We start from the raw sequence: 27509 nt of genomic DNA on the forward strand, positions 1-27509 counted from the left end.
ATTTATTTGGAAATAGTTTGAGCCTTTTAGGACTTTTTAAAGTTTTGTTAGGCAAGAGCAGCATTTAGTGTGCGGCTACTTTTGTCTCGCCGCTGAGGCTAAACCTTCTGAGTGCCCTTTCCGAACCTTCCTCTCTTAAGGGGTCTCTACTCTGGCTGGTGGTGGGAATAGGAACTGTCCTTTGTGTCAGGATGCCTGGTTCCTCTCCCACCCTCAGGCTGTTCCCCCACATGCGTGTGCTATGGCTCTGGGGGGCCTGAGCAGGTCTGCAGAACTCACACCTCTCTGCAGCTCCCCCTGCCCTGGCCTCTTCAACATGGGGGAGCTTCTGGGCTCTGCCTCAGTACCCGCCCCCTCTCCTGTAGCCTGGAAACCCCAGCCAGGAAAATGGGGCAGTTGTGGGCCCAGCTCATTTGTATACCTCCCCCACGAGTCACTGTTCTTCATCACCTGAAGTCGTCCAGTGTCTGGAAAACCATCATTTCGTGTATTTGGTCTGGACGTTCAATTGTCATTGGCAGGAAGGTGAATCAGTCCTGTAACGCCATCTTGGCTGGAACCCCCTGAATTCATAACTCAGTTCTGTGCTGTGTACAGGCCCAAGACTTTCCTGTCTCCTCCATTCTGCCAGACTTTTGGTGCATAAAAACAAGATTTGTCTTTGTGAAAAGGTTACTTGTTTAGTTCGGGTTTTTGGCTCTGGACAGGCTCTTCTTAGTATTGTTAAAAAACAAAAATTCAACTGAGTAAATTTGGAGATGTAATTAGCTTTATTAAGCAATTTAGTGTCCCATCTGGCAACCAGAAGGGCTCTCCAGGGGGTTGTACAAAATGGAAGGTTTTAAAATTTGTGGTTTGTTTGAGTTTTGTGTTTTGTTTTGTTTGTTTTTTAGTTTTTATTTGTTTATTTTTAGAGAGGGGAAAGGAGGGAGGAGAGGGAGAGAAATACCAATTTCTCTCCCTGTGGTTGCCTCTCGCACGCCCTCTACTGGGGACCTGGCCTTCAGCCCAGGCATGTGCCCTGACTGAAAATTGAACCCTTGTCCCTTTGGTTCACAGCTCAGTACTCAGTCCACTAAGCCACACCAGCCAGGGCCAAAAATGGAAGGGTTTTTAAAGGAAGGAGGGTGGAAGGCAAGGGAACTATTAACAAAGGAAAAGGAAGGATAATTTTTAGACCAGGACATCTTTGAGGGGTGGATGGCAAGGGTTTTACCACGCAGACTGTCTCCTGCCTCTTCTTCTTATAGGGGCCACCATGGAGCGGGCCCAGGTGACAGAACCTTACTGGCGCTTGGCCAGAAAATTCCAGACTGGTTGGCTAAGATTGTGTTTGTGGGAGAGGTTTAAACAGCAATTAGATCAGGTATTAGATCTAGGTTTGGTATCTTGGGCTTTTAGCACGAGCGACACTGTTTTGGACCTGGAATTTTTCTCTTTAAGAGGATTAAAACTCCTTGTTTGTGAAGCAGCCCCCTTGTTGCTGAGTATGCTTTCTGATCCCTCCAGGTTTCCTTTGTTAAAGGAGCCAGTGACCTGGGTACACAGAGATACTCATCAATGAAGAAAAAAGGAACTGAAAAGATGACCAGATTGAGAGCAGGCTACACATAAAAGATCACTGGGGGCAGCGCCCAGTTTAAAAATAAAGGAAACCCCTGGCTGGTGTAGCTCAGTGGATTGACCACAGGCCTGTGAAGCAAAGAGTCACTGGTTCGATTCCCAGTCAGGGCACATGCCTGGGTTGCAGGCCAAGTCCCCAGTAGGGGACACATGAAAGGCAAGCACACATTGATGTTTCTCTCCGTCTCTTTCTCCTTCCCTTCCCCTCTCTCTAAAAATAAAGAAAAATATAAAGAGAAACAAAGGAAACAAAACAAAAACTAATCAGTTGCATGAACTCACAGTCATTTTCTAGATAATGATAATAAAATCGCTAACAGTTATGAAAGAATGTCCTAAACCTGTAGAAAAGTTTTATAAGAGTTTATTTAAGCCCAATTTTTGAGGACGCGCCCAGAAGCAAGTGTTAAATGGATTGAGAAAATGCTTCAGAGAATTGCAGCTTTGCAGCTTATTTTATACACTGGGGTCAAAGACCAAGACCTAGAGAGGGTCACATGAAAAACACGAGGTAGGTTAAGGAGGCGGGAGAAAGCAAAGCAGGGCAATATCTAGGGTTGGGTAAAAAGCAAAATGGAGAAACACGTGCTTCCTTTACATCGGTGGGACGGGATAATTAATAATTCACATCTACGGCACATAGAGATGTTGCACAGGCAGCCAGATAACAATGAGGGGTTCTGTGGTCTGTGCTCTGGTGCCAGCATTTGCTGCCAGGGGGTCAGGAAAAGAAAATTACTCTAACATTTCAAAGGCGTGTTATCCGGGATGTATAAGAACAATGGATAGAGCTCACTTAAGCTTAGGACTGATCTTTCCTCGGGAAGATATAGATCTGGGCGTGACTACCCACTGTGACATGCCTTGGTTAGGAATTTTTATGTTCAGACTCGGTTAGGAATTTTTATGTTCAGACTTTTTATGTTACTTTTGGTCACTGAGATTGTCAGGTTTATTACAGAGCCCCTTTTTCATTCGGTTATTGAATGCTCTATATTACTGCTCTAAGAGCTTTACATATTATCTAATTTAGTCTTTAACCCACTCTATGAAGTAACATTATGGTTCTGTTACTATTTCCATTTTGCACAGAGAGGTAAAGTAACTTGACTGAGATCACATAGCTAGGAAGTCATGGCCAGGACTTGAACCTGAACCTAGGGTCTGGCTATACATTTAATCAACATACAAAACTGCTTTTATTTTATTTAATTATTATTATTTTTTAAATGTTGCAGATACGACAGAGCACGATGCTACTCTTTTTTTTAAAAATATTTTATTTATTTATTTATCTTTAGAGGGGAAGGAGAGAGGGAGAGAAACATCAATGTATGGTTGCCTTTCATGCGTCCCCTGCTGGGAGTTGGCCTGCAGGGAACCGGCCTGCAACCCAGGTATGTGCCCTGACTGGGAATCAAACTGTGATCCTCTGGTTCGCAGGCCCGCGCTCAATCCACTGAGCTACACCAGCCAGGGCTCTAATTATTTTTAAATTTTATTTTTTTTAGGGAGGGAGACAGAGGGAGAGAGACATGCTTGCTCTCAATCGATTGCTTCTCACGTGCCCTCAACTGGGGACCTGGCCTGTAACCCAGGCATGTGCCCTGACTGGGAATCGAACCAGCGACCTTTCAAACCACTGAGCCAAACCAGCCAGAGCCACAACTGCTTTTAGATAAGGTCATTATTCTTATCTTGGCCACTTTGCTGTGCTGTTTGTGTGTGTGTGTGTGTTGCTGTGTGCGTGTGTGCTTGGTTCAGTTTCACATGATTGAGGATGTTCAGTGAAGGTGCACCTTCCATCTGCCTTTCTCCCCTCAAACCCCAAGTTTCCTCCCTGCCCCAAACCCTCTCGTCACTTGCAGTGCGTCATTCCCCTCACGTGCACGGGCTCAGAAATGAACGGCAGCGTACTACCCCGCTTCTGCACCTTGCTTTTCTCCATTTAGCAAGATATGTTCAAATCATTCCTTTAGAGTGGTAACTTAAAAATAAAAGTGAGAGGCGCCAAGCGTTTATTTGAGATCCAAAAAACAGCTATTGGGAAGCACTAATTCAGGCAGAAACCCAAACAGTGATCCGATTAGGAGGTAAAAGCAAAGGATATTTATGAGAAAGGGAAGGAGTATGATTCCACGAATAGAAGGAAGGCATTTCTGTGGGTGCTAATACACCCAGGAAGGAATTTCTAGACCTGCAGATAAGCTTACACGCTAATTCTAAAAAGGTATTTTTGATCAGGTAGTCATAACAAGTAGTTGTTTGGAGTACAGCGTTGCTTTAGGACCAGTCCAAAGGTTGATTTGCCCAGTTTAACATCCTGAGGGTTTGAGGAGTGAGACCTGCAAGGCAGTCCCCTAGGGTGGCAGCCCCGCCTCCACTGTGAAGCGGCTTCATTTATATTATTTTTCACAAGTCGGTACAGAGCTACCTTACTCTTTAAACAGCTGCATAGGGTTCCATTGTATGGGTGTGCCATAACTTATGTCCCCACTGCCCTGTTAGAGCACTCCACGTTGTTTCCAAACGGGCTATCAGAAACAAGGCTGCAAAAAATGCCCCTATATGTGATCACACGTGTATCGGGTATATGTGTATATAGCTTCTCAAGTTTGCAAATGTATCTACAGGATAAATTATTTACTGTAGAACTGCTCTGTCAAAGGGTTTGTGCTTTTAAAAAATATATTTTATTTCTTTTTAGAGAGATGGGAAGGGAGAGAGAAAGAGGGAGAGAAACCTCAATGTGTGAGGGATACCTGGATCAGTTGCCTCTAGCAAGCCCCCAACAGGGGACCTTTCGGTTCTCAGGCTGGCACTCTGTCCACTGAGCCATACCAGTGAGGGGGGGTTTGTGCTTTTAAAACGTTGGTAGCTGTGGCTAAATTGCTCATCTGAGAGGTTTTACTGATGTGCATGCTCATAGCAGCATATGGAAGAAGCATAATACTTTTCAACAGTTTGTTAAACTTTTTTCTCATTTGCGTTTTTAAAATAATGGTTATGAAACACTGCATCAAAAGGTCACCTTTGTGAGGGATGGCAGTTGTGGGTCCCTGCTAGTAAATGTGTCTGCTAGTAAAATAAGAAACAATTGAGCAACGATTCATTCCCTTGTATTCATAGTCATGTACTCACTCTAGTCTGCAGACTTAATCTGTGCCTGGTGTCGGGTGCTGGAGGTAGAAAAATCTTTCACTTGGTCTCTGTCCCCCAGCAGCTCACCGTGTACGGGGAGACGGGAGAAGTAGCTATGACATGGCGCGCGTTGTGTTACACATGGTGGGAGAGAATGGGATCGTGGAACAAGGGAAGTGTTGCTAGGTGTCCTGGGAAACACTGCCAGGGACTCTTGATCATGTAAAACTCCATGGTGAATGCCATCCCAGAAACAACCCTGGCGGAAAGGAGAAAGTTGGGCTCCTTCGAGCGCGCGAGCGCCGGCTGCATTTGGCCAGCCGGGAAGCTCCTCTGGAGGTTGCCATGGGCACCTCCCTGCAGAAGTGCGGGGCTGCGGGCTGGGAATAGGCTGCCTGTGATTGGAGGGATGTTGCTGGTTGGGATAAAGAACTTGGTAGTGTCGGCAGAGGTGATTGGCCGCGCCCTGCTGCAGTGAGAATGCAGGCTGGGATGCTCGGTCCTTGCTCCCGTGATGATCATTAGTTCAACGAGGACAGTTGAATAATTGGGAGCGCGAAGTTGCTTCTGCCTCCGGGAGAGTCTGTTGGGCGACTGCTTTTTCCCTTTTTTAAAAGCCAAACATTTGTTAACCGTCCACCTCCAGAAGTGAGTTTTTATTGAAGAAGCTCCAGCTGCTCCCCGCTCGCGGCCAGCAAGCCGGCGGGGTTCTCGGACAGGAAGCTGTTTCTCCGGGCAGGCACGACGGCAGTGCTCGCGGGTCTGAAAGAGCAGGAGACAGCCGCCGCATGCCGAGCTCCCGGCCCTCCAGCTCCCCAGGCTAGCCCTCCCGGCGGCGGTGTAGCCGGCCACCCTTGGTACTGGGTGACATTCCTCCTCCAGAGTGACCAGGCTCCGTCAGCGACGTCGGGAGGAAGCCGTGATGCTGCAGATGCTGTGGCATGTTCTGTCCAGCGTCTTCCCCAGGGCTGGGTGCCAAGGCTCCCGAGAGGGGAGCGGTAACGGAGTCGGAGGCACCCCGACGCCTCCTCGGGGAGACCAGATGTCGAGCTTTTTGGGGAAACAGGACGGCAGGGCTGAGACCACAGAAAAGAGACCCACCATTTTGCTGGTGGTTGGACCTGCCGAGCAGTTTCCTAAGGTAATGGCAACCTCCAGAGGACCTCCGCGTTGAGGGGCCGGTCTAGGAACATTTTCCTGGGGGAAAACACTGGAGTGTGGGGAGGAAGAGTGGATCTGTAAATCAATCAGTTTGGTGTTGGGGGCGGGGAAGAAGAGTTCGACGATAAGGACATGGAAATCTTCAGCCCAGCATCTCCCTGTGGCTCCAGTGAAAGCCTTACTACCCTATTAAGACCATTCAGTGTGGCCACTGGGGAAGGAAGGTTGGAAGCAATGGACGATCTGCCTTTGATTTGTCAGTGTGGCCCCAGAACGCCATCGGAAAGTGAGGGACAAACAACTACAGTCTGGCTTATGCCTTAGCGTATCTGAATAATTCAGGGAGGGCCGAGCTAAGCAGGCAACAGAATAGACTTTCAAAGTTGAAGGCAACAGCCCAGAGCTGGGCAGGGCCAGAGTCCCGAAAGTCAGACCCCTCGCCTTGCGGGGCAGAGGGCTTTTGGGTCTGGAAGGAAGAGGGTGATCAGAGGAGAGGCTGGAGTTTCGGGGTACAGAGGCCCTTGCCTCTCTTGGGTCTGCGGGTCTGCTGAGTGCCAGGGCCTCCCACCCATCTCGTGTCCTGAGTGTGGGTTATCGTCTGATCCCCTCAAGAGCAGGGGTAAGCGGTGGCACCCCCATTTCATAGGGGAGGAAGCTGAGGTGCAGACGGGTTAGTAATTTGACCAGGTTAGACAGCTAAGGAGGGATGGGGGTGGGATTTCACCCTAGTCTGTCTGGGACTGCACCCTGTGTGGCCTTGCTTTCCCTTGAGAAAGCAGTTTGTATTGGGACCTGTTGAGTTCCCAGGATTAGAACAGAGAGGCTGTGGGGCTGAGGTTCACCCGGCCCGCAGCAGGAGTGACCTTGTTCGCTTCCTGAGCTTTGGTTATTTTGAATCTCTTCTTTCTCAGGATAAAAATCAACTAGAGAAGGAAATTTGACCCTGTATCTAGTTGTAAATTCCTAAAAAATGTCCCTTGAGTTGAATTGCTACGTTTCTATGTTTAAGAGATAAATGGTCGTTTTTCCTTGGCTAAGTGGGAGGGACCTTTGATGCAACTACTTTTGCTGTCTTTTAAAATGGAGCACTGAGGAGACTCCTTAGTCTGTAATGAGCGCGTCCTGGGCGGCAGGGTCTCTGGGGCTGCATTGTGCTGGAGTTGTGCTCCGAGGGGTGCCACTTCCTACCTTTTCATTATTTCAGATGAACTCAAAAACTGCTCTGGTACAATCTCTCGGGAGGAATTTTTATCTCTAGACTAGCTTGCCTTGTGGCCAAGGAGTTAAGTAGGGTTGGCTGGCTCCCTTCTAAAGTCACCTACTTATGACTTGAATAATTAACTGCTCCGTTTTCCAAACTCATGGGCACCTCTTGCCAGCCCTTCCCCGGGGTGGCCTCGCATCAGAACTTTCTGTTCAGACAGCTTAGTTCCTGGCCTGCTGTTCCTTAGCATCAAGATTGAGGGGGGCTGAACCTGAGACCCACACCTTTCACTGATTGAGCAGGGAGATGGGTCAGCCGGCTGGCGGGGGGGAGCCCCAAGAGGGGGGTGGATCAGTTGGTTTGGTTTGAAGCAAGAAGGCAAGCACTCCTGGGCAGTGTGGACTCGTGAAAAGCAGATAAAGGGACAATTCTGCAGCCTGTGCCCTTTCCCGGCGCAGCTACTGTTAAAGGCGGGCCTCGGGGTTTGTGACAGCTGGCTGCTGGGGCCCAGCCTCACCCTTTCTCTCAGGAAGAGGCTCCCCAAACATTACGGGGGCCTGAGAGAGGAGTTCACGTTGGTTCTCAGGCTTCTCAGTTTCCCAGCTGCACGACTCTGTTTGGCCCTCACTTCCTCTCTCTAAATATGTCTGCTAGTGAGTCAGGTGGCTGCGAGCTTTCATTTAGGAACTGTTCCAGTTTCCCCTTTATCCTCCTCTGACAGTTAATCTGCCGTTGGAGAAGAAAGCCCTTAGTCTGGAGTGGGAGGTGCCCTTAGCGGCAGCCAGGCGTTCAGATCCTCTGGGACTGTCTTCTCGGAAAACCAGAGAATTTTGTTTATTGTTTGTCTGATTGCCAAGTGTAGGCAGGTTTCATGGGGAACCGGCTACCCTGGGCTGTCATGGCAACCTGAGGGTCAAATGACACTGTGGCCCCAGCAGCAAATGAGGTTCTCGGGAGCTGTGTGGGTGGGCGGGGCTAGAGCTACCTGACACTGGCAAGGCTCCTTTGAATATTAATATTTTGGCTTGCTCTGAGTCATTGCAGAGGAGGGGGAATGCTTGGTGACCTTATGCTACACTCCCTAAGGTAGTCTGCCTGCCCTGGCCTTACTCACCATATTCTGGCACCTACCGGAAGCACCTGTTTTGCGGGCGTGAAGCAGAGTGGTAGAACGAGGAAGCTTGTGGTGCCATTGGCCAATGTGAGGATGAGAAGATGCCCTGGGAGGACCAGTATCGAGTCGGTGAAACCTCATGCCACTAAATTTGGAGGGATCTGGAGTTGCTGTCATTATTCCCGAATGCTAATTGTTACTGAGCGGAAACGAAAATAGATCTGGGTCACAAAATTAGAATTAGAGCGAGGAGAGGAGGGGGAGAGACAGCGAGGTCCGTGGGACCTTAAAGAGCCTGCGCTGGTGCAAAGCAGCAGAACGGACACCAGCCCTGCACTAGCCTTCCTGGTTTGTTTTCCTTGTATGCGCTCAGAGGCAGCGATCCAGATACATTTGTTGGTGATTGTTTTTTAGCTGAGGCTAAGCTTCAACTTGCTCGGGTTCTGCCTCTCCCACACACCCACCACCTTCCAATTTGGGGTGCTGCCCCTCTCAGTGCTCAGTGTTACCTGACAGCAACTCTTTGGAAGCTAATTCTGCAATCTCCTTTTGGCTGTGTTGGTTTGGATTGTGTTTTAAGTGGCCGCTGTCATGAGAGCCAGGCCCTGGATAATTCCAGGGAGAAAGCACATAGTTTGGACACTTTGGAGATCGGCTTACCTTGGAAGAAAGAATCCCCGGTCTGTCCATGAAAATGGAGTTGTGGGGTGACTAGAACTCGGGGGGGTGGGTCGTTAAACGCCAGTTTGCTTTTGTTCCGGGATGGCGTTCCATTGCACTTGATCACAGCCGCACAGTACCAATAAGTCATAACCGTGGTTAAAAATTAACGTCGGAATTGGATTAGTGTTGGCATTGAAAAATAACACCTTGGCAGGCACACGCAGAATTTTTCAGAGAACATTTCCTGAGACCGTTGGTCTGTAAAGTAATAAGCTTTGTTATAATCAAGGAAATTCCATTCTATTTTTTAATAGAAAATAATTGCTCTTTTTAGTGGATTCGTTCATGTTTTAATAATTTTTCCTTATATGTTGAATACAGGTTTCCCTTTTATTCAGTATCGTTTTCAAATCTGTTCTCAGATTTGTCTTGAAAATACATCATGAAACTCAGTGGTACAAAAAGAAAAAAACTCAGGGGTACAGTAACCAAAATTATTTGAAAAATACAGTGTATTAGGAAATGAAGAGCTCCCGTTGACTACTTATTTGGTCAAAATATTTGCTGTTTGGAATGACTGCAGCCATCACTGAAATGATCAACAGCTTTCAGTAATTTATTTTTGTTTCAGAAGCAAATGTGAATAATTTAACGAAGGAACAGCAGCATTTTAAATTTCAACTTTTATTTATTAATGTGAACCTCCTTTAAAATAAAAAATAACAGTAATAATATATTATTTTGTTGAGGTGGGTGAAATTGGGGGCTCAGAGGCCTGCCAGGCCCAATTCATTCATTCAGAAGCTGTTTAGAGCCAGCACCTTCCATGGTCAAGGCAAGGGCTCCTTCCGCACCAAGGAGGTACCAGTGATGGAAACAGTACCTTCCTGCCTTCAAGGATCCCAGCTGTAGAGATAAAAGTAGCACCAAAACAGAACATTCTGGATCAGACAGCTCAAGAGACAGCTCAGTGTCCTGAGGTTTAAGTGGGACTCTTCCTGCGCAGCCTCTGGACCCACCCTAGTGCAGCCCAAGGTCAGTTTACAGAGACGCATCACCAGGTCCCTTTTAGAAAGGCAGGAATGTTCTATGAGTTTTAAAAATCTGCTTCATGCTATGCTACATAAGCCTCAGCACCTTATTTTTAAAATCCTGTTTTCAAGCTCTTCATGAAGAGCTTTTTAGCGTGGTAAGAAATTCCCCTTACTTTGGTCCGTCCCCACAGGGTGGCTGTCCGTTCTGGTCCTCCCGCTGGTGCGCTTCGGTCTATATTAGGAAGTGGCCCCCGCCACCTTCCTTCCCGTCGCTGTGACGTCTCTCTTCTTCCGCAGCAGGAGTCTCTGCCACTTCCTGTGGGGAGGGGATGAGGTAGAGATGCAGGCTTCTCCCCGGGGATCGCCCTGAAGCGAAGATCAGATCTCAGCTTTGCAGGACCTGAGATTTCCTCTCAGCCTCACCTCAAAGGGGGGTGTTCTAGAGCTTTCTGTGATGGTGGCCATGCTGAGTGCCTGCAGCTGTGGAGCACTTGGACTGCGGCTATGCCACCAAGGAACTGAACTTTTCATTTCAGTTGATGTAAAGCATCACAGGTCCATGTGCGCAGCTGCAGGCTGGAAGGCTGCTGGCCCCAGGTGGGTGCTGCCCGGGTGTCCCTTAGCACAGCGACCTTTTAGCCTAACGTGTCCTCACCCCAGCCCCAACATGTCAGCTGTGGGATCTCCTGGGAAGCCTGCAGCGGAGTAAGTGGCTTCCGAGGTGCTTATATGTGGAGTGGCCTGGAAGGGGTCACCGGAGCTGGTGGGAGCCGTGCCAAGAAGGCCATGGAGCCACGGCAGCCTGAATCCAGGGCTCGGCCTGCCGCTGCGGATGATGAGGCCGCAGCGTGGCCACTTCACGGGTGGCTGGAGACATGCCCCCCACACACACACACACAGACACAGTTCTGACCTCACAGCTAAACTGGGCTGTTAGGGAGCATTGATTTGGCCTCTGCATCCACTTTTCTGTTGGGAATGACTGACGAAGGGAAGAAACTCGCCGTATTGTGTGACGTGTTTGGGGACCTTGTGGAAGATGGCTATTTGTTCATTTGGCGCGGTTGGCAGCCTAAGGGTGAAGGTTTGTTTGGACAGGGTACTGAGGCGGGGCAGGCAGCAAGCTCTGCCTTTCTTGGAAGAGTTAAACCTGCCCCCCCACCCGCGGGGAGCAGGGAGCATGACGGCAGTTCTGATCTTTACGTCTCTCTCTTGAGCAATCTGGGCTTTGTGCTCATTGGCTGTTGGCAGGACTTAGAGGGGCCGAGTTTTTTCAATTAAGTAGAAGGGCGGGGCCTGAGCAGCCAATGACAGCCGTGCGCCGGCATATCTTGTGCAGTTTGCCGGCCCCACAGCATTCCCCATTCTCCACGCTGCCAGTATCACTTCCGCTGCCGCCGCTGGCTCCCCCGCTGGCATGCTCTGCCTGTGCCTGTATGTGCCGGTCATCGGGGAGGCCCAGACCGAGTTCCAGTACTTCGAGTCCAAGGGCCTTCCCTCCGAGCTGAAGTCCATCTTCAAACTCAGCGTCTTTATCCCCTCCCAGGAGTTCTCCACCTTCCGCCAGTGGAAGCAGGTGTGTACAGGGCCCTGGCTGGCCGGGCTGCGCCCGGAAAGGCAGCGAGTATTTCAGCAGTGAGGGTGAAGTGAATGGATGAGTGCTGGGGCGGGGTGGGGGGGGTCACCTGTGATATGGGAGCGTTTTTTTCTCCGGTTGTCATGTAGCCGTAGCTGGCGAACGGGCTACTTCACGGGAATGACTGGCTTTCGTGTGACTTCCAAGTCTTGAATTATAAGGCTTGAATTATAGGGAAGCTGCTCGTGGGAGAGATGGGAAGGAATTCTCTCGTTGGGGGCGGGAGAGGGTTTCCTGAGAAGGGGGTACAATCCAGCTGCTGTGGGGTGTTTCTCTGAGCTGGAGGGAGGATACCAGGAAGACGCAGCAGGTCTCCCCTGTGTCCTCCTGGTTCTCCCAGGCTTCTCACTGGAGGCTCAGGAGTTGGGACCGGAGCTGGCCGGGCCGTGCCCTGGGTGAAACAAACCAGCGTGCGAGGCGTGGGGAGCCTCCCAGATGCCCCTTTGGAGCAGGGAGGCAGCAGAAATCATTACCATTTTGAAAACAATGAAAGGCCTGTGGAGTTTGCTTGCCTCCTAAAAAAGAGGCTTACCCCAGCCTTCTCTGTTGATCTGGTTCCCTGCCATACCCGAGGGTCCCTGGGGGCAGATGTCAAATGGTGTGCGGGGGGTGCTGATTTGTGTATCCTGGGAAGGGGACAGAAATAGGTCCAGTCATTCTGAAGTAGAAGCAAGGAGTGGGAGATGATTTTGAAATCAGCTGTCCTGCGCACGCCTGTATCACAGCACGCCCACCCCAAAGAGGCGCACGGTTTGCGTTGATGCCGAAGAGCTTTGTTCCTGCCATTCAGCTCCCTAAACAGCAGGAGTCTCTTTCTGCTCCTGCCACAAATCTAGAGCGCAGATGTCTCGGGAAGTTAGCATGACTTCAGATAGTAGATAAAATACCAGCATTGGTCTCACATTCCAGCCACACCCACTGAGTTGTTCTTGGGATCATGTTAGGTAACACCGAGTCTGCTCCAGCCTCCTCCAAGCACCCCTGGTGGCTGAGCAATCACAGAGAGCAGTCAGGTGGCCCCGGGAGCGCCTGATGGTAATCGCTGGAGTGCCGGTAGTCTGTCAGTTTCCAAACCCACTGGTCTAAAGACTTGAAACCCATATTGGTTTGCAGATAGCGAATGGATTTTTACCAAGAGATTTGGTCACGGGAAGATTATAACCATCTTCCTTAGGAGATTTTTGTTCCTGTTTTCGGGGTGTTGCTGGGTTGGAATGACTCATGCATGTCCCCCACCTTCTTGAGATTAACCTTTTGGGTGGCAGCAGGATCTCTAGGGAGGTGGCCTAGGAGTCCAATGAGCCTGGCTTGAATCCCGCCCACCACTTCCCTAGCTATGTGACCTGGGATAAATCCCTTAACCTCTCCGAGGTTCTCTTTCCTTCTCCCTAAAGTGGGGAGGTGATAGTGCCTGGGTCCTACAGCTTGAATGTGAGGATTCATCAGATTGGATCTCTAGTCATAATGCATTTAGCAGGACGCAGGTTAGAACCTAGAGCCAGGGTCTCTTCCAGCCTCTCAGGGCACCAAACTAAGCAGAGCTCTCCTGCCACTCGGTGCCTGGCTGAGGGAGCTGAGGTTGGTTATGTCACCAGGCTCCCCTGCAACCAGAGATGGGCGCTGCCATCAAGCACATGCCCTGAAATAGATCCCTGTGGCTCTCACTGCTTCTCCAGCCTCGAGTTCTCTCTGGCTGTATTTCTGCCGAGCAGGCATTGGCAGGGGCCGGCTCTGCCCCACACCTTCTCCTCACCCACCTGACTGGTCAGGGGCACCGCCACGTGTGGGGATAAGAAGAGCAAGCTGCGGAGTTCCTGGGGGAATCTGGGGCTCCAGGGCTCTCCGCACATTTGGGCAGAGAGCATGTGGACTGGGGCCCGGGGCCAGGTGTAGTGCTGAGGGGGAGCCAAGCAGCTGACTCTGGCGGTACAAGGAGCTGGTCTTTAGAACTATTGGAATGACAATTCACCCAGCCTGCCATGGCTGGGCTCTGCCTGAAGGGCTCCTGGGGTGGGGGGCAGGGAGCACTTTTTTCTCTTTGCTTGTGAGGAAAGCAAAGGTAGGCTCGTGCTTGGGCTCTGGCCAGCCCTTGGGGATCTGAGTGGTGGCTTAGGGACTAGAGCAGGGGAAGCCTCTTGGGTCATCAGGGCTCTGCTCACAGGTTAGCACAATTGTTTCCTGGGAACAGGGCCCCCCAAGGGACAGGCTACTGCATGAGCTAAAGGACAGGACCTTACTTTTGTTTCATAGAAAATTGTACAAGCTGGCGATAAAGACCTCGATGGGCAACTAGACTTTGAAGAGTTCGTCCATTATCTCCAAGATCATGAGAAGAAACTGAGGCTGGTGTTCAAGAGTTTGGACAAAAAGAATGATGGTGAGCACCGCCTCGGGAGCCCCGGCTGGCCCGGCCTCCGGCACTGCCTGGGCCTGGCTGGCGGCTCACAGCCTCTGTCCTTGCAGGGCGCATCGACGCTCAGGAGATCATGCAGTCCCTGCGGGACCTGGGGGTCAAGATATCCGAGCAGCAGGCAGAAAAAATTCTCAAGAGGTGAGTGCTTAGCCTGACTCTGTAACTGGTATAATGAAACAGTGTGACGAAGAAGCGTCCTTGCACTAATTCTGGTGTCATTCTCTGTGTTTACTGATCCTGTTCTCTGAACTTTGGCTTCTGATAGTTTGAAGGGATGAATGAGTAACCATTCCCCAGGTTCCAGCTCTCGTTGGAAGAACCAGTAACCACCTGGAAGTGTGCCCGATCACCAGTGACCCTGAAAGAGACTGGGGTAGTGGGGAGGGAGGAGGTTTCAAGTGGGTGAAAGGTGAGCGAGGAACACCCTTCTTTACCTGGCTGGGAAGGGGAGAGGACTCCTGTGGCAACCCTCCCCTTTAGGCAGACATGACACCGTAGTCAGGTGTGCTGCCCCGAAAGGCGGGTCGAAGGGGAGTGGTGGTCCTGGGGGCGGCGTGGCTCTGCCATGCTGGGAAGCCTCACAGAATAGCCCCCAGAGCGGCTTCCTTTCCCGGCTGAGGCCGTCCACATCGCTGTGACCCGGGGCTGGCCGGTCCTGGCCAGCAGCCTCCTGTGCCCACTCCCCGGCTGCTGTGGGGTGTGTCCTTGTGCTGTGCCGTGTGGCTGCCTCACTAACGTCTGCTCGAAGCACTTATCCGTGTTGTTTCTCCTCTCTCCTCTGCATCCTCCTTTGTCTGTCTGTCAGAATACGGACGGGCCACTTCTGGGGCCCTGTCACCTAGTAAGTATCCACGTCACCCTGGTGACTGCCTCCCTCCCTCCCCTCTGTGCCTGATGAGAAGGGGGTTCTCGTGGGCCGTTGTACACCATCTGTATGCAAAGTGACCTGTGGAGCCAGCCTGCCTTTTCTCCTCGGCGGCCGCGGGCCTGCCCTGGGCTCACCTGGAGGAGGGCAGTGCGGCTGACGGGCGGGGCCTGTTCACACGTGGGCAACTGTGCATCCCTTTTGCAGCATGGACAAAAATGGCACCATGACCATTGACTGGAATGAGTGGAGAGACTACCACCTCCTGCACCCCGTGGAAAACATCCCCGAGATCATCCTGTACTGGAAGCATTCCACGGTGAGGCCCTCGTTCCCAGCAGCCTGAGGCAGCTTCTCCCTTGTCTGTTCACAGGGTCTCCTCTGCCTAGCATCAGTCCCCATCCCCGGGGTAGGGGTCCCTGCTTGCTTCCCCCTCAACAGCGAGACTGTCCACTCTTCTGCGAGCCCCACAGAGCCTTCCACGTGTCCCCTCTGTCTCCCACGTTCTGGCCCACCTGAACAGCCCCATCAGTCCCCAAACATGTGGTCCCTCCGTAGAAGTGTCCGCCCATCCGCACAGGCTGCCTGTCCTTCAAGGCTCACTTCAGACCCCCTCAAAGCCAGTGTGAGCAGAGTGAGGGGCTCTCTCCGGGGAACAAATGGCACTGTTGCTGTCAGAGTGCTCCCCCAGCCACCCCACTTTGTGTGCCATTTCTCTCCACGGCAAAGGGACACGTTCCCTCGTCCCATTCATGCCGCTCCCTCACCTCATCAAAGCTGTCACTGAGAAATACAGATCAGCACCCTCACGGGCAGGGCCGTTGCCCCCCTGCCCTCGAGCCCCCTTCCTGCAGGGTGCAGCCCTCCCTGCTGGTCTGTGCTGAACACCCCCACAGTTTCCGTGGGATTCACCTAGGCCGAGGGGCCCTCCTGGTCTGTCTCCTGCAGTTCCCAGGCCAGGGCCTCCCCCTCCGGGGACACCTGGCACCTTTGTCAGGTGAAAGTATGTGGACCACTGACCCGTGGGTCTGTCCTGCAGCCCCAGGCTGGAGCAGAGCTGGCACTATCTGACCAGGCAGGATGCCACTCAGAAGAGAGGGCGATGCACAGCTGAGGTGTTGCGTAATGTTTCGCCAGTGTGATCTGGTTACACAGCGGGTTTCAGGAGGATTTTACCCGTGGCTAGATCACTTCAGTGCAGCCAGCCTGGCGCCCCTCTGCCGAAATGCCTATGCAAGCTGTTCTTGCAGGAGCTCCCTGGCAGCTGCGGGCAGGCTGTCTTGCGGGGCTTTGTAACCCCTTCCTTCCAGCTGCGCTCTCACATTCCTTGTCCGGGCCTCTCCAAGGCCATAGGCAGGGAACAGAGCTTTGCCACCTTCAGAGTGCAAGGTGGGGGCAGGTGTATCAGTGTCCCACCCACAGCTCTTGGCGTTCTCACCATCTGGGTGGCTCCTCAGGGTGTCAGCCATTCTAGACAGTGGAACGTCATGGACATCGCCGTCCGCCGCCAGCTTTGCCATGGGTGCCAGGACCTGTTTGGTTGATCCTGGCTGGGCTTCCTCACAGATCTTTGATGTGGGCGAGAACCTGACAGTCCCCGATGAGTTCACAGTGGAGGAGAGACAGACGGGGATGTGGTGGAGACACCTGGTGGCTGGAGGCGGGGCTGGGGCTGTGTCCAGAACCTGCACAGCGCCCCTGGACCGACTCAAAGTGCTCATGCAGGTACGTGGGAGAACAGACCCCGCACCTCCTGGTTTCCACTTTGAGGCTCTTCCGTGGGTTGGTCTCCTGCCCTTGTCTAAGGCCCTGCTTTAGGCCCATATTTTCCTGCCCCAATAAATGGGATGGGAATTCCTGCCTGACAAGGGCAACGGGAGGTCCAGGCCTGGGTCACCTTTTACACATAGCTGATCTAGTTCTATCTGAGGCCTTTAAGTCAGGGGTCACATCACAGGGCCACACAGTGGACAGGTGAAGCGGGAAGAACAGGGTGTGGCAGGAACCCTCTGTAGGCACTTCCCTCACACATGGGGAAAGGTGTGAGCACATACTCACCTGGCCTGGGCACCACTGTCATGGCCACACGTCTGACTCCATGTCCGCAGGACAGAGATAAGCTAGACCGATGTCAGGGGCAGGGTTGCAAAATCATCCCGCACAAGTATGCGCCGTTGGACTTCAGCACCTTCTGAACAGTGGCCAGTTGCCCTTTGTCCCCTTGTTTGTTCTGGCACTTTCCTGCTCAGCACATATGTCATCCTTTCCCTTCCCCCTTTGCCCTCCTGCGCCTGCCTTGTTCTGAAGCCTGTTGAGGGTATTGTGACCTCCCCTTGGAAGGGGAGCGGGTCAAGGAGAAGAGCTCTCTGCCTGGAATCTGACCCACCCCAGCCTGCAGTCACTGCTTGTGACCTTGGGGCAAGGCACTTGACCCCCAGGAATTCATTCCTCTGAGCCAAAGGGGCTGGTAGCACATCACCTCCCCTTCTCTTTGTTTTCTTTACCACTTTCCTAGGGATGCTGTGGATATTGAAAGTATTTGGCTTGTGTGAAATGACACAATCCTGCCGTATACTCTATTCATTTACTTTTTAAAAAGACTTTTATTTATTTTTAGAGAGAGGGGAAGGGAGGGAGATAGATGGATCAGTTGCCTCTTGCATGCCCCCAAGTGGGGACCTGGTCTGTAACCCAGGCATGTGTCCTGAGTGGGAATCGAACCTGTGACCTTTTAGTTCACAGGCCTGCACTCAATCCACTGAGCCACACCAGCCAGGGCTGTCCTGCCATATGCTTTAAAGTAACCCACTGGGGGTGGGGCAGCACGGGGACACAGCTTGGCTCTGGTGTCATGACAGTGGAAGCTGATCATGGGTTCATGGGTGCTCACTGTATAATTATCTGTGCTGTCGTGTGTGTTTGAAACTTTTCCATGATAAAGAACTCGATTCTTTTTATTTAAAAAAGTAGTCATTGCAGAGGTGTTTAGCATGGTGTCGGCCCACAGTAGGTGTGAGACCTAGCCAGCCCTGCAGTGGCCGTGCTTGTCTCAGGGAAGAGCCTGCCTGTCATCCTTGGGGTGGCTCTGGTCGGGTGGCGGCAGCCCCATGGCCCCTAGTTCTTTCTGACCCGCATCCTTATCTCCCCAGGTCCACGCCTCCCGCAGCAACAGCATGTGCATCGTGGGCGGGTTCACCCAGATGATCCGAGAGGGCGGGGCCAAGTCACTCTGGCGTGGCAACGGCATCAATGTCCTCAAAATTGCCCCTGAGTCGGCCATCAAATTCATGGCCTATGAGCAGGTGAGGAGCCCGTTCCCCAGCGAGAGTTGTCAGTTGGCTGCCACCTGCTCCACATCCCCGGGGCCGAGGTCTCTGCCCCAAGGATGCCCCAGAACCTGGAGTTGCTCATCTGTGCCCAAAGGGCAGCAGGGCGAGGTGGGACTCGGGAGGCCTGGGTCTGACCCCAGTCCCTGCTGACACTGGCATTGTGGGCCAGTCCCTTCCATTCCTGGGAAATCATCAGATGGGCCAGGGACACCGTGTCTCAGCAAAACCTGCCCGTCCTGAGGAGGGGCGGGGCGGGGCTGGGGTGCAAGTCTCCAGGGTGCATCAATCTGTTTGCTTCCTGTTATAGATCAAGCGTCTTATCGGGAGTGACCAGGAGACTCTGAGGATTCATGAGAGACTTGTGGCAGGGTCCTTGGCGGGGGCCATCGCTCAGAGCAGCATCTACCCGATGGAGGTGAGAGGCCACTTTGGTCCTGGGCAGTGTGCGTGCACTTGAGGGAGAGAGCTGGGATGTGCTCATGCTTCTGTCCCTTCGGTTGGGTTCTGCAGGTTCTGAAGACCCGGATGGCCCTACGCAAGACAGGCCAGTACTCAGGCATGCTGGACTGTGCCAGGAAGATCCTGGCCAGAGAAGGGGTGGCCGCCTTCTACAAAGGCTATGTCCCCAACATGCTGGGGATCATCCCCTACGCTGGGATCGACCTAGCTGTCTACGAGGTGAGACCCTGGAAGGCTCAGGTCCATGAACTGCTAGAAGAAATTCAGAAACCCCCTCCTCACCATGGACCCGCCTGTAGACCACTGGCGATGGCTGGGACAAGGAACCAGCACCAAAGAATGTGTCCTTCAGATTCACCCGTTTATGACAAGGGTCTCCTGCCCCTGGCTGCCCCCAGGTTTTGCCCCCTAGGGGTTTGGCAGGCAGATCTCCAGAGCGGGCTGCCCTGCGGGGAGGGGGTGCGCTCCCTGCCTCATCTCCATTTCCTGTCCTGCCTAGGAATCCCTAGTGACAGCAGAAACAAAGGGCAGGCAGGCCCGGAGCTCAGCCAGCCCAGGCCAAGAGAATCAGGTTACAGTGCCTTCGGGGGTGCCGCGTGATGAGGATCCAATGACCGTCTCCCCCAACCCCCCCAGCCTCTTCCTCCCTCCCCCACTGGGGCTCACAGGCACTTTGACTCACCCCCGCGCCCTTTCCCCTCACAGACACTCAAGAATGCCTGGCTGCAGCGCTATGCTGTGAATAGCGCAGACCCTGGAGTGTTTGTGCTCCTTGCCTGTGGCACCATGTCCAGCACCTGTGGCCAGCTGGCCAGCTACCCTCTGGCTCTGGTCAGGACCCGGATGCAGGCCCAAGGTAAGGCCAGTCCTAGGCCAGTCCCAGGGGCCCGCCTCCCCCGGTAGGTTGGGATCCAGGGAGGAGCTGCCAAAAGGCCCCTGACAGGCGGCCTCTCTCCCCGCAGCCTCCATTGAGGGCGCTCCAGAGGTGACCATGAGCAGCCTTTTCAGACAGATCCTGCGGACCGAGGGAGCCTTCGGCCTGTACCGGGGGCTGGCACCCAACTTCATGAAGGTGATCCCAGCTGTGAGCATCAGCTACGTGGTGTACGAGAACCTGAAGATCACGCTGGGCGTGCAGTCTCGGTGACGGGGGGGCCAGCCCTGCCCGACGGACTTGGATCCTGGGCCTATGGCCCAGGATGTGGAGCCATCTCATTCTGTGAATGTGCCGACACTAAGCTGACTTAAGCCAAGCTTTGAGAATGCTGGGACGCGCCCGTGAGGGGTGGGGGGGGGCTGGCAGGCCCCCTGGGTTGGTCCTGCTGACTGGCTGACCCTTGCTTCCATCCCAGGGGACACCCGAGGGTGCTGCTCAGGCCCAGGGGTCAGCAGGACACAGGCTTATGTGCAGTAGGGACAGGACGTTTCCTGCAGCACCTGCCGAACAGCAGGGCTTGGAGGCCAGCTTAGTTCTTCCACCGTGTCCTCCCACCCAGGCCCTCGGCTGAGGGCTCTTGCCCTCTGGCCTGCCGGGCATCTTTGCCATGCCCACTTTGCTTCTTCCTCACTGCTGTTTCCAAATGGGAGAAGGAGGGCTACCAGCCCACTCCTGTGACCCGCCTCACTCCTCTCCCCTCAGTCCATGAAAGGGGACAGATGCTTCCACCTGATGTCACCGCCCTGACGGAATCGCCTGTGGCCAGGTTGCACAGGGAAGCGGGAGGAGTCTGGCTGTGTGCTCACCCTCACCTGGGCACCGATGCGTGTGTGCATGCGGGGGCAAGGCCCAGCCCCGCCATTGGCTGCCTGGTGCCCAGGCGCATGGCTTCCAGGGAGGTGCGTGTTGGTCCTGAAAGCCGGGGGCTTCTGCCCCATGCTGCTTGGGGTCTCCCAGTGCTCTGAGCTGGCCCCGGACTCTTGCAGGACTGGCATTAGCTCAGAACCAGCTCTCTATCCCTGCAGTGGCATGAAGGCTGTGGGGCACGGTGGTATGGCTAGAAGGCCAGTTTCTGCCCCGAGTCCACATGGCCCTAGTAAGAGAAGGAAAAGGGGTGGACGGCCTTAATTATGCATTGTTGAGAAAGAGGCTCTGTTCAGAAAGACCAGCGGGACAGATGTGCAAGTTCTGTGCTTCCAGAGGGAAGACAACAAGTAGACAGCTCAGCGGACTTCATTAAAGTCTGTTTCCGATGCCCCTCGGGATTTATGTCCTATCCCAGATGGGGCGAAGTGGGACCAGCCTCACATTCCACTGATGCACCTATCACACTGCGTGGAGCCTATTTATTTCGTATTTATTTGAACAGAGTTGTGTCCTAACTATTTTTATAGATTTGTTTAATAGCCTGTCATTTTCAAGTTCATTTTTTACTCATATTTATGTTCATGGTTGATTGTACCTTCCCAACACCTGAGAGGTAGGGCGAAGAGAGAAAGGGAGGCTGTGGGAGCGACCTTCAGCCACTGCCCACACGAGAGAAGGGCAGGCTGGGGCGGGTCGTGCAGCCAGGAAGCCTTAAGATCTGAGGGTTGGATTGGGGGCGGGAGGCGTGGGCGAAGTCTCAGTTCCATGGAAGACGGAAGTCCAGACCCTTTTTCCAACCAGAAGGATTTCTCTATTTCCCCATTTCTGAATACGGGGCAGCGAGGTGCCTATCACTGTGAGTTTGAGATGGGGGTCAGAGGAGAGGGTGGGTGGCTAACCGCCTACCCCTGCCCGGCCCCCCGGGCCCAGGTGGGCTCCTCCCTCCCGGCCTTCCCCCACCTGCTGCCCTGCTCAGTAATGCTGCTGACCTGCAGCCTCGCCATCGCACTTTCCTTTCCACCAGAATGGCCCGCTGCGGACAATTTAAATGGGATGCAAAGATCAATGCAAAATTCACTGTTCTATATAAATAAATAGACTTAAACTGGAATTGGTAACAAAGCAAATTAAGACAGAATTGGAAGTTGTCATTGAAAATAGCCTTCTAATAAAGTTGTTTCAAAGCTGATGGCAGAGCTGAGATTTTTCTGATTCTGGACTTAAGTGGTGTGGGGTGTTCCTATGGAAAATGAACCCAGTTTTCTCATCACAGAAAACAAGAAAGCCACCCTCTCTGGGTTTCTCAGAGACGCTCCGTCTGTTGAATGTGCATCCCTTGTGTTTGGGGTGCTCTCCGCAGGCCGCCATGCCCTCCGATTGCTGAGTCGGGAGGTGCCCCTCAGCTCCCCTCCGGTTCAGCCTCTCAGGCAGAGCTAGTCACTCCCTCCTGCTTGGAGCGGCTGCTGCCCCACCCAGCTTCACCTCCCTGGCTGCCCCTCCCCAGCCTCCCAGTTGGTCCCTGCCCCTCTTGCTAAGGGATTTTGGAGCCCCACCTGGATTTATTTGTTTTCTGCCTGTCACCCCAGGGCTGTGTTTGCAGCCCATAGTGCCCGATGCCCAAAGAATAAAATGTTCGTAAATAACAGTCCACACTCCAGTCCCCTGGTAGCTTTGGGTTCCATGGGTCAGGGACAGTGTGACGCAGCTTGGGGGACCTGCCCACAGCTCTGGCATTCAGAGGCGGTAGGGAGGCATGGAAAGGTGCCTGTGAGTGAAACTGGCAGTACTGGGTGGAACAGTGTGCTCCGCCCAGACTTGTGTCCACCAGGAACCTCAGAATGTTGCTCTGTTTGGAAGTAGGGTTTTGCAGATGTAGTCCAGTTAAGATGAGGTCATACCAGATTAGGTTAAATCCGATGGCTGGTGTCACAGAAGAGGGCAACCTGGACAGTCACCAGGCAGCACAGCCGTGGAGAAGGCCACGTGACGTCAGCCCGAGGCTGCAGGGCTGTATCTGCCAGAACTGCCAAGGATTCCAGGCTGGCAGCCCCCGAACGAGAGGCGAGAGCAGACCCTCCCTCAGACCCTTTGGGAGGAACCAAACCGCTGACCCCTGGATTTCAGACTTTCCGGCCTCTGGGACCAGGACAGGAGGACTACCTGTTGGTCTGGGCCCTCCGAGTCTGTGGTGGGTTGTCAGCCATGGGAAGCTAATATGTGCTTTGCCTCTGTTGTGGTCAGGGTCACGGACACAGATCATTTCCCAACCACTGGGTCTTGGCAAACTGGTGCCCCCCACACACAACCTATCCCATCCTGTCCAAGCGGAGGAGCCCTTGGGGTGGTGGCCTGGGTTCCTCCCAGGTGCTCAATTCCATCCACCCAGGAGAGGGCCGTCTCCAGCAGAGTCAGCCCTGGGACGTGCCTCAAGGAGGCTGACTCTCAGAGACACCCCAGCCTGTCTCCCTACCGCCCTCTCCTCCGCCCCTTCATCCCAACTCTCCTTGCCTGTCTCCTCCTCACTGAGGCCTTGCCTGCTCCCCACGCAACCCAGCCCTTGGTTTNGTCACGGACACAGATCATTTCCCAACCACTGGGTCTTGGCAAACCGGTGCCCCCCCACACACAACCTATCCCATCCTGTCCAAGCGGAGGAGCCCTTGGGGTGGTGGCCTGGGTTCCTCCCAGGTGCTCAATTCCATCCACCCAGGAGAGGGGCGTCTCCAGCAGAGTCAGCCCTGGGACGTGCCTCAAGGAGGCTGACTCTCAGAGACACCCCAGCCTGTCTCCCTACCGCCCTCTCCTCCGCCCCTTCATCCCAACTCTCCTTGCCTGTCTCCTCCTCACTGAGGCCTTGCCTGCTCCCCACGCAACCCAGCCCTTGGTTTTCTCAGTAGCTCACTTCACTATCAAGTCTGCTGCTCACGCTCATTCCTTGGTTTGTCGTCTGCTTCCTCCGTGAGGGCTGGGTATTTGTCGGCTCTCCTCACTGCCGTTCCCGGCAGGTGCGGGGCATCCACTCGGTGCCTAATGAATACTCCCAGTTGAATGAAACCCACCCAAACGTTTCACAGTGTAGTAAGCAAAGTACACCCCCTCCCGAGGGTATGTGTCCTGGTCCCAGAACCTGTGGATTAGGTGATGTGGCCAAGGGAGTTAAGGCTGCAGATGGAATTAGGGTTGCTCATCAGCTGACCTTAGGGAGCTGAGTCTGGATGACCTGCATGGCCCCAGAAAATCGCCAGAGCTTTCTCTGTGTGGGGGAGGGAGGCAGGGAGGGAGCCCAGAGAGGTGGTGCAGGGAATCTGCCCAAGGTCACTGGCTTTGAAGACAGGAAGGGGTCACAAGTTCAGGAACACAGGCGCCTCTTGGAGCTGGAAAATGCCAGGAATAGGAACAGATTCAACCCTGGGGCTTCCAGAAGGAACGCAGCCCTGCTGACCCCGGATCTGAGCCCAGTGAGCCACATTTCAGAGTCTGCCTCCAGATTTGCTTGGAAGGGCAATTGGAAAGAGTCCAGAAGGCTTTGGAAATGGCTGGCCCTTAATAGGCAGTTTCGTCTCCAGGGTCCCCTCCCCTTCCAGGATTCCAGACACACACAGTAATTTCCACCGAAATGCTTTCCATTCCAGCCTCCCAGTGAGGAAGCTCATGCAGCTCTGGGATCTCTGGCATCTGAGGGGAAATCCATCAGGAGAGCAGGGTGGGGGTGCGGGGGAGGGGCTCTTCAACCTCGTTCCTGCAGCTAGAGATGAGAGGTCAGCTCCAAGTCCTGGGAGCGAGGTTTACGGAGCACCAGCTGGGGCGCTGCCCATGTAGGACCTCACCCCTCAGCGGTTCTAGGAGGTAATTCTGCCACTATGGCCCCATTCTGCAGATGGGAAAACTAAGGCTCCAGAAGGGGGAGGGATGTGCCCAGAGCCTGGCATGAGCAAGGCCCTCAAATGCAGGCCGGTGGACCCCCAGCGTGCTGCATGCCTGGGGGTGAAGACAGTGGGCTCCACCAGAGCTGGAAGAGTGCCATGATCTGCTTCTGGGGACCTTCACCGAGGGCCACCTGGTCCCTGGCCTCTCTCCCAGGCCGGGAGGCCACAGAGAACCATGGGACAGGCCTGTACTTAATCAGTCCTGGCACCTTGGCAGCGGGGTATCAGGCAAATCTCATGCCTCACTGAGCCTCAGTTGCCTCACAAGTAAGATGGGCACAGTCCCTTCTCACAGCTCAAAGGGGAGGAACTCATCCGGGTTCACACAGGGTGAATGTTAAACTGAGATTCAAATCAGCTTGGCCAACTGTGAGGCTGTGCTCCTGGCCTCGGCTGCTGGCTGGTCCCTCCTGATCTTGCTGGTTTGATGGGGTGGGAATATAGGGGAAAGGAGAGACCAGAGCAGCCGTGAGCGGGGCCCAGCCCCCGGGGTGTGGACCTTGGTCCCTAGTCTCCAGGGCGGGCAGGGAAACTGGAGCAGACCAGCGCAGTCCTGTCCCAGTGGCTGGAGAGGCCCGCCAGAGCGGATGGGAAGGGCTGGCAGGAGGAGAGAGCAGAGGGTAAACCAAGAATGAGAGAACTGAGGCCAGGCAGAACCAGGGGCTTGTCCCAGCCCTCCCCACCCCCCCGCCGCCCCCCCCCCCACCTCGCCGAGGGAGCGAGAGAAACCCAAGCCCCCTGCTCTTGGCTTCCCGGGCTGGGCCACGAAGGAGTGTTCTCTTTTGGCCATTTGCTGTCCTCACTGGCCCAGCCCCGGTGGCCCAGGAGGAACGTTTATCTCCCCACAGCAGCTGTGGAGGCTGGAGCCAGAGCGTTGGCCCCGCCCACACTGGCCGGAGCCTAAGCCCTACCCCCTTATTTTACAGAGGGGGACAAAGCTGTACGGTCTCTTCCCTGGCTGCACTGGCGGATACCATTTGCATTAGTATCCTAAGTCTGCTGTTAAAAAGTGTGTCTTAAAACTGCACAAATGTATTCTCTCACAGTTCTAGAGGCCAGAAGTCCAAAATTAATTTCACCAGGCAGAAACTGAACGTCCTCGGGCTGGTTCTTTCTGGAGGCCACCTGCAGGCCTCTGCTTGTGACCGCGTCCTCACAATTCTAGCCTGTGCTTCTGGGGTCGAGTCTCCCTCTTCGAAAGATGCTTGCGGTGACATTTAGAGCCCACCTGGGTAGATTAGAAAACTCTCCGGCTCAAAACCATGAATCTAATCCTATCTACAAAGTCCCTTTACCACATCAGGTAATTTTCGCACTTCCCAGGGGTTAGGACCTGGATATATTCGGGGGCCTTTATTCAGCACATTACACCTCCTGTTCCCTGTTCGGCCACTTCTGCCCACAACGTCCTTCCCACTTGACTGGTTCAATACGCTAGGGGTCAGTCACCGAGGGAACACTGTGCGCCACGTGGAGTGCTACCCAACCGTCAGTAAGGAGAGGGAGGCCAGTGTCCCACCTGGGACTGAGCGGCCCCTGTGTCGCCTACCTTTTTATTTAAAATAAAGAAAACCTCATTTAGAGACAGAGGAGCCATGCCACCCTGTAGTGAAGGTCACAGACTAGAGCCAGGAGGTCCGGCTCACACCCTGCCTCTGCCGCTTACTAGTGGTGTGGCACCAGGGAGTTCACCTAACCTTTCTGGTGCCTCAGTCTTCTCATCTGCAAAGTGTTTGTCCCTACTTCATAGGGACGTCGTAAGACTTGCCACCAAATAGGCCCCATTTAACTGTTAGAAATATATAAAGATATCTTTAATATTTATAAATATATAAAGGTATTTGTATATTTATAAATATCTTTATATATTTACATATGAAATATAAACATATATGTGTACTACATATAAACTATGTAAAAAATAAAGTAGAAGGCTGTACCCCCCCCCAAATTTAAGTGGGTATCTCTGGGTGGTAGGACGGTATCATCTTTTTGCTTATCTGCTGGTTCTATTTATATACAATAAATGTTATTTGAATGATCAAGGTGAAAGTTAACACTAACAAACAAAAGTGAACCCAAATCGTTGAGCCCTAGGCTGTGGTTCCCCCGACTCCCAGGGAGGAGGGACCCGCTGTGCTCACCACTCTCGTCCTTCTCACTCCCCGGGTCTCTGGACTGTGAGCTCTGGGAACCTGGGCGGGAATGGAGCAGCGAGTGTGTTCTGAGAACAGACAGCAGACCCAGTGGCTGAGTAAACGTACCCCTCACATGTTGCCTGCTGGGTGCATTGTTGACTCTGATGGCACCAACCCCACGGAAGTTCACTGGCCTCCAAGGGCTTGTCCAAGGTCACCGTGAGCGGTGGCAGTGTTCCTATCTTGGGCCTTCTGCTACCATCAAGGCACAGGGAACCTAAGCATGACCAAGATGGGGCAGGGATTCCCAGCTTGAGGCCTTTTCCCCTGGAAAGTGTGGCTTTTCCTACCTGCCTTCCGTCATACCCATGCATGCTACACCCATTTTACAGATAGGCACATAGAGTCCCTGTAATATCTGTCCAGAGAAGACACAATCCTTCAGTTGGCCCAAAGGTGGCAGCACCAGACTGTGTTTTCATCTCCGACAGGGCTTTGCATCTTCTAGTGACCTCTGGTGGTCACAGGAACACAGCTCCACCAACGCCCCACCCAAAACCACTCCCCCACCCCCCACCCTGCCCAGCACCCACAAACCTCACAGCAGCACCACCATGAGGGGGCAGCAATTTTTTTCATTTCGAACAAGACAGAGTCCAGGGATGCTTGGGAACAACAGCAACCACAAGGAGGAGCCAAGGATGGGGTTCTCCCCTAACCCAGGGCGTCCATGCTTGCCTTGTCCAGAGTGGGGTTCCACCCCAATTCCGAATCACAGGGTTAGACAGGGCAGCCCCAAGAGTTCCAGCAGGGAAGTGGGGGGAGGTAGCCTCATTGCGTCCCTCAGGGGGCCGTTCCCCGGAAGATGTCCAGTATTAGAAACAGAGAATGCTGCGGGGATGGGGGTGGACAAGAGGTAGAATGATCCTGTCACCCCTGCCCAGCATCGCCGAGTGCTGGTCCCGTGGACCCAGTCCCAGGCAGCCAGAGTCTTCTACC

At 53.5% G+C, this 27509-nt stretch overlaps 1 protein-coding gene across 6 annotated transcripts in view; it reads left to right on the top strand.

Moving 5' to 3' along the window:
- Positions 1-21635, top strand: part of SLC25A25 (solute carrier family 25 member 25) — a 33881-nt gene extending 12246 nt beyond the window's left edge. The window contains exons 1-11 of one of the 6 annotated variants that reach the window (XM_037036800.1): positions 5298-5905; positions 13827-13953; positions 14040-14127; positions 14795-14830; positions 15062-15173; positions 16421-16579; positions 18004-18156; positions 18491-18598; positions 18694-18861; positions 19348-19498; positions 19605-21635. In XM_037036800.1, the coding sequence (XP_036892695.1) occupies positions 5687-5905; positions 13827-13953; positions 14040-14127; positions 14795-14830; positions 15062-15173; positions 16421-16579; positions 18004-18156; positions 18491-18598; positions 18694-18861; positions 19348-19498; positions 19605-19789 (1506 nt within the window). In that variant the 5' untranslated portion in view covers positions 5298-5686 and the 3' untranslated portion in view covers positions 19790-21635. Of the gene's footprint in view, positions 1-5297; positions 5906-11282; positions 11517-13826; positions 13954-14039; positions 14128-14794; positions 14831-15061; positions 15174-16420; positions 16580-18003; positions 18157-18490; positions 18599-18693; positions 18862-19347; positions 19499-19604 lie in introns of those variants that run through there. The other 5 variants (XM_037036803.1, XM_037036799.1, XM_037036802.1 and 2 more) reach the window with 5 other exon arrangements.
- Positions 21636-27509: the final 5874 nt, after the last annotated feature.

The sequence above is a fragment of the Sturnira hondurensis genome, unplaced genomic scaffold, assembly GCF_014824575.4.
Source record: "Sturnira hondurensis isolate 20B ecotype Veracruz unplaced genomic scaffold, ASM1482457v3 Scaffold0022908, whole genome shotgun sequence".
NCBI lineage: Eukaryota > Metazoa > Chordata > Mammalia > Chiroptera > Phyllostomidae > Sturnira > Sturnira hondurensis.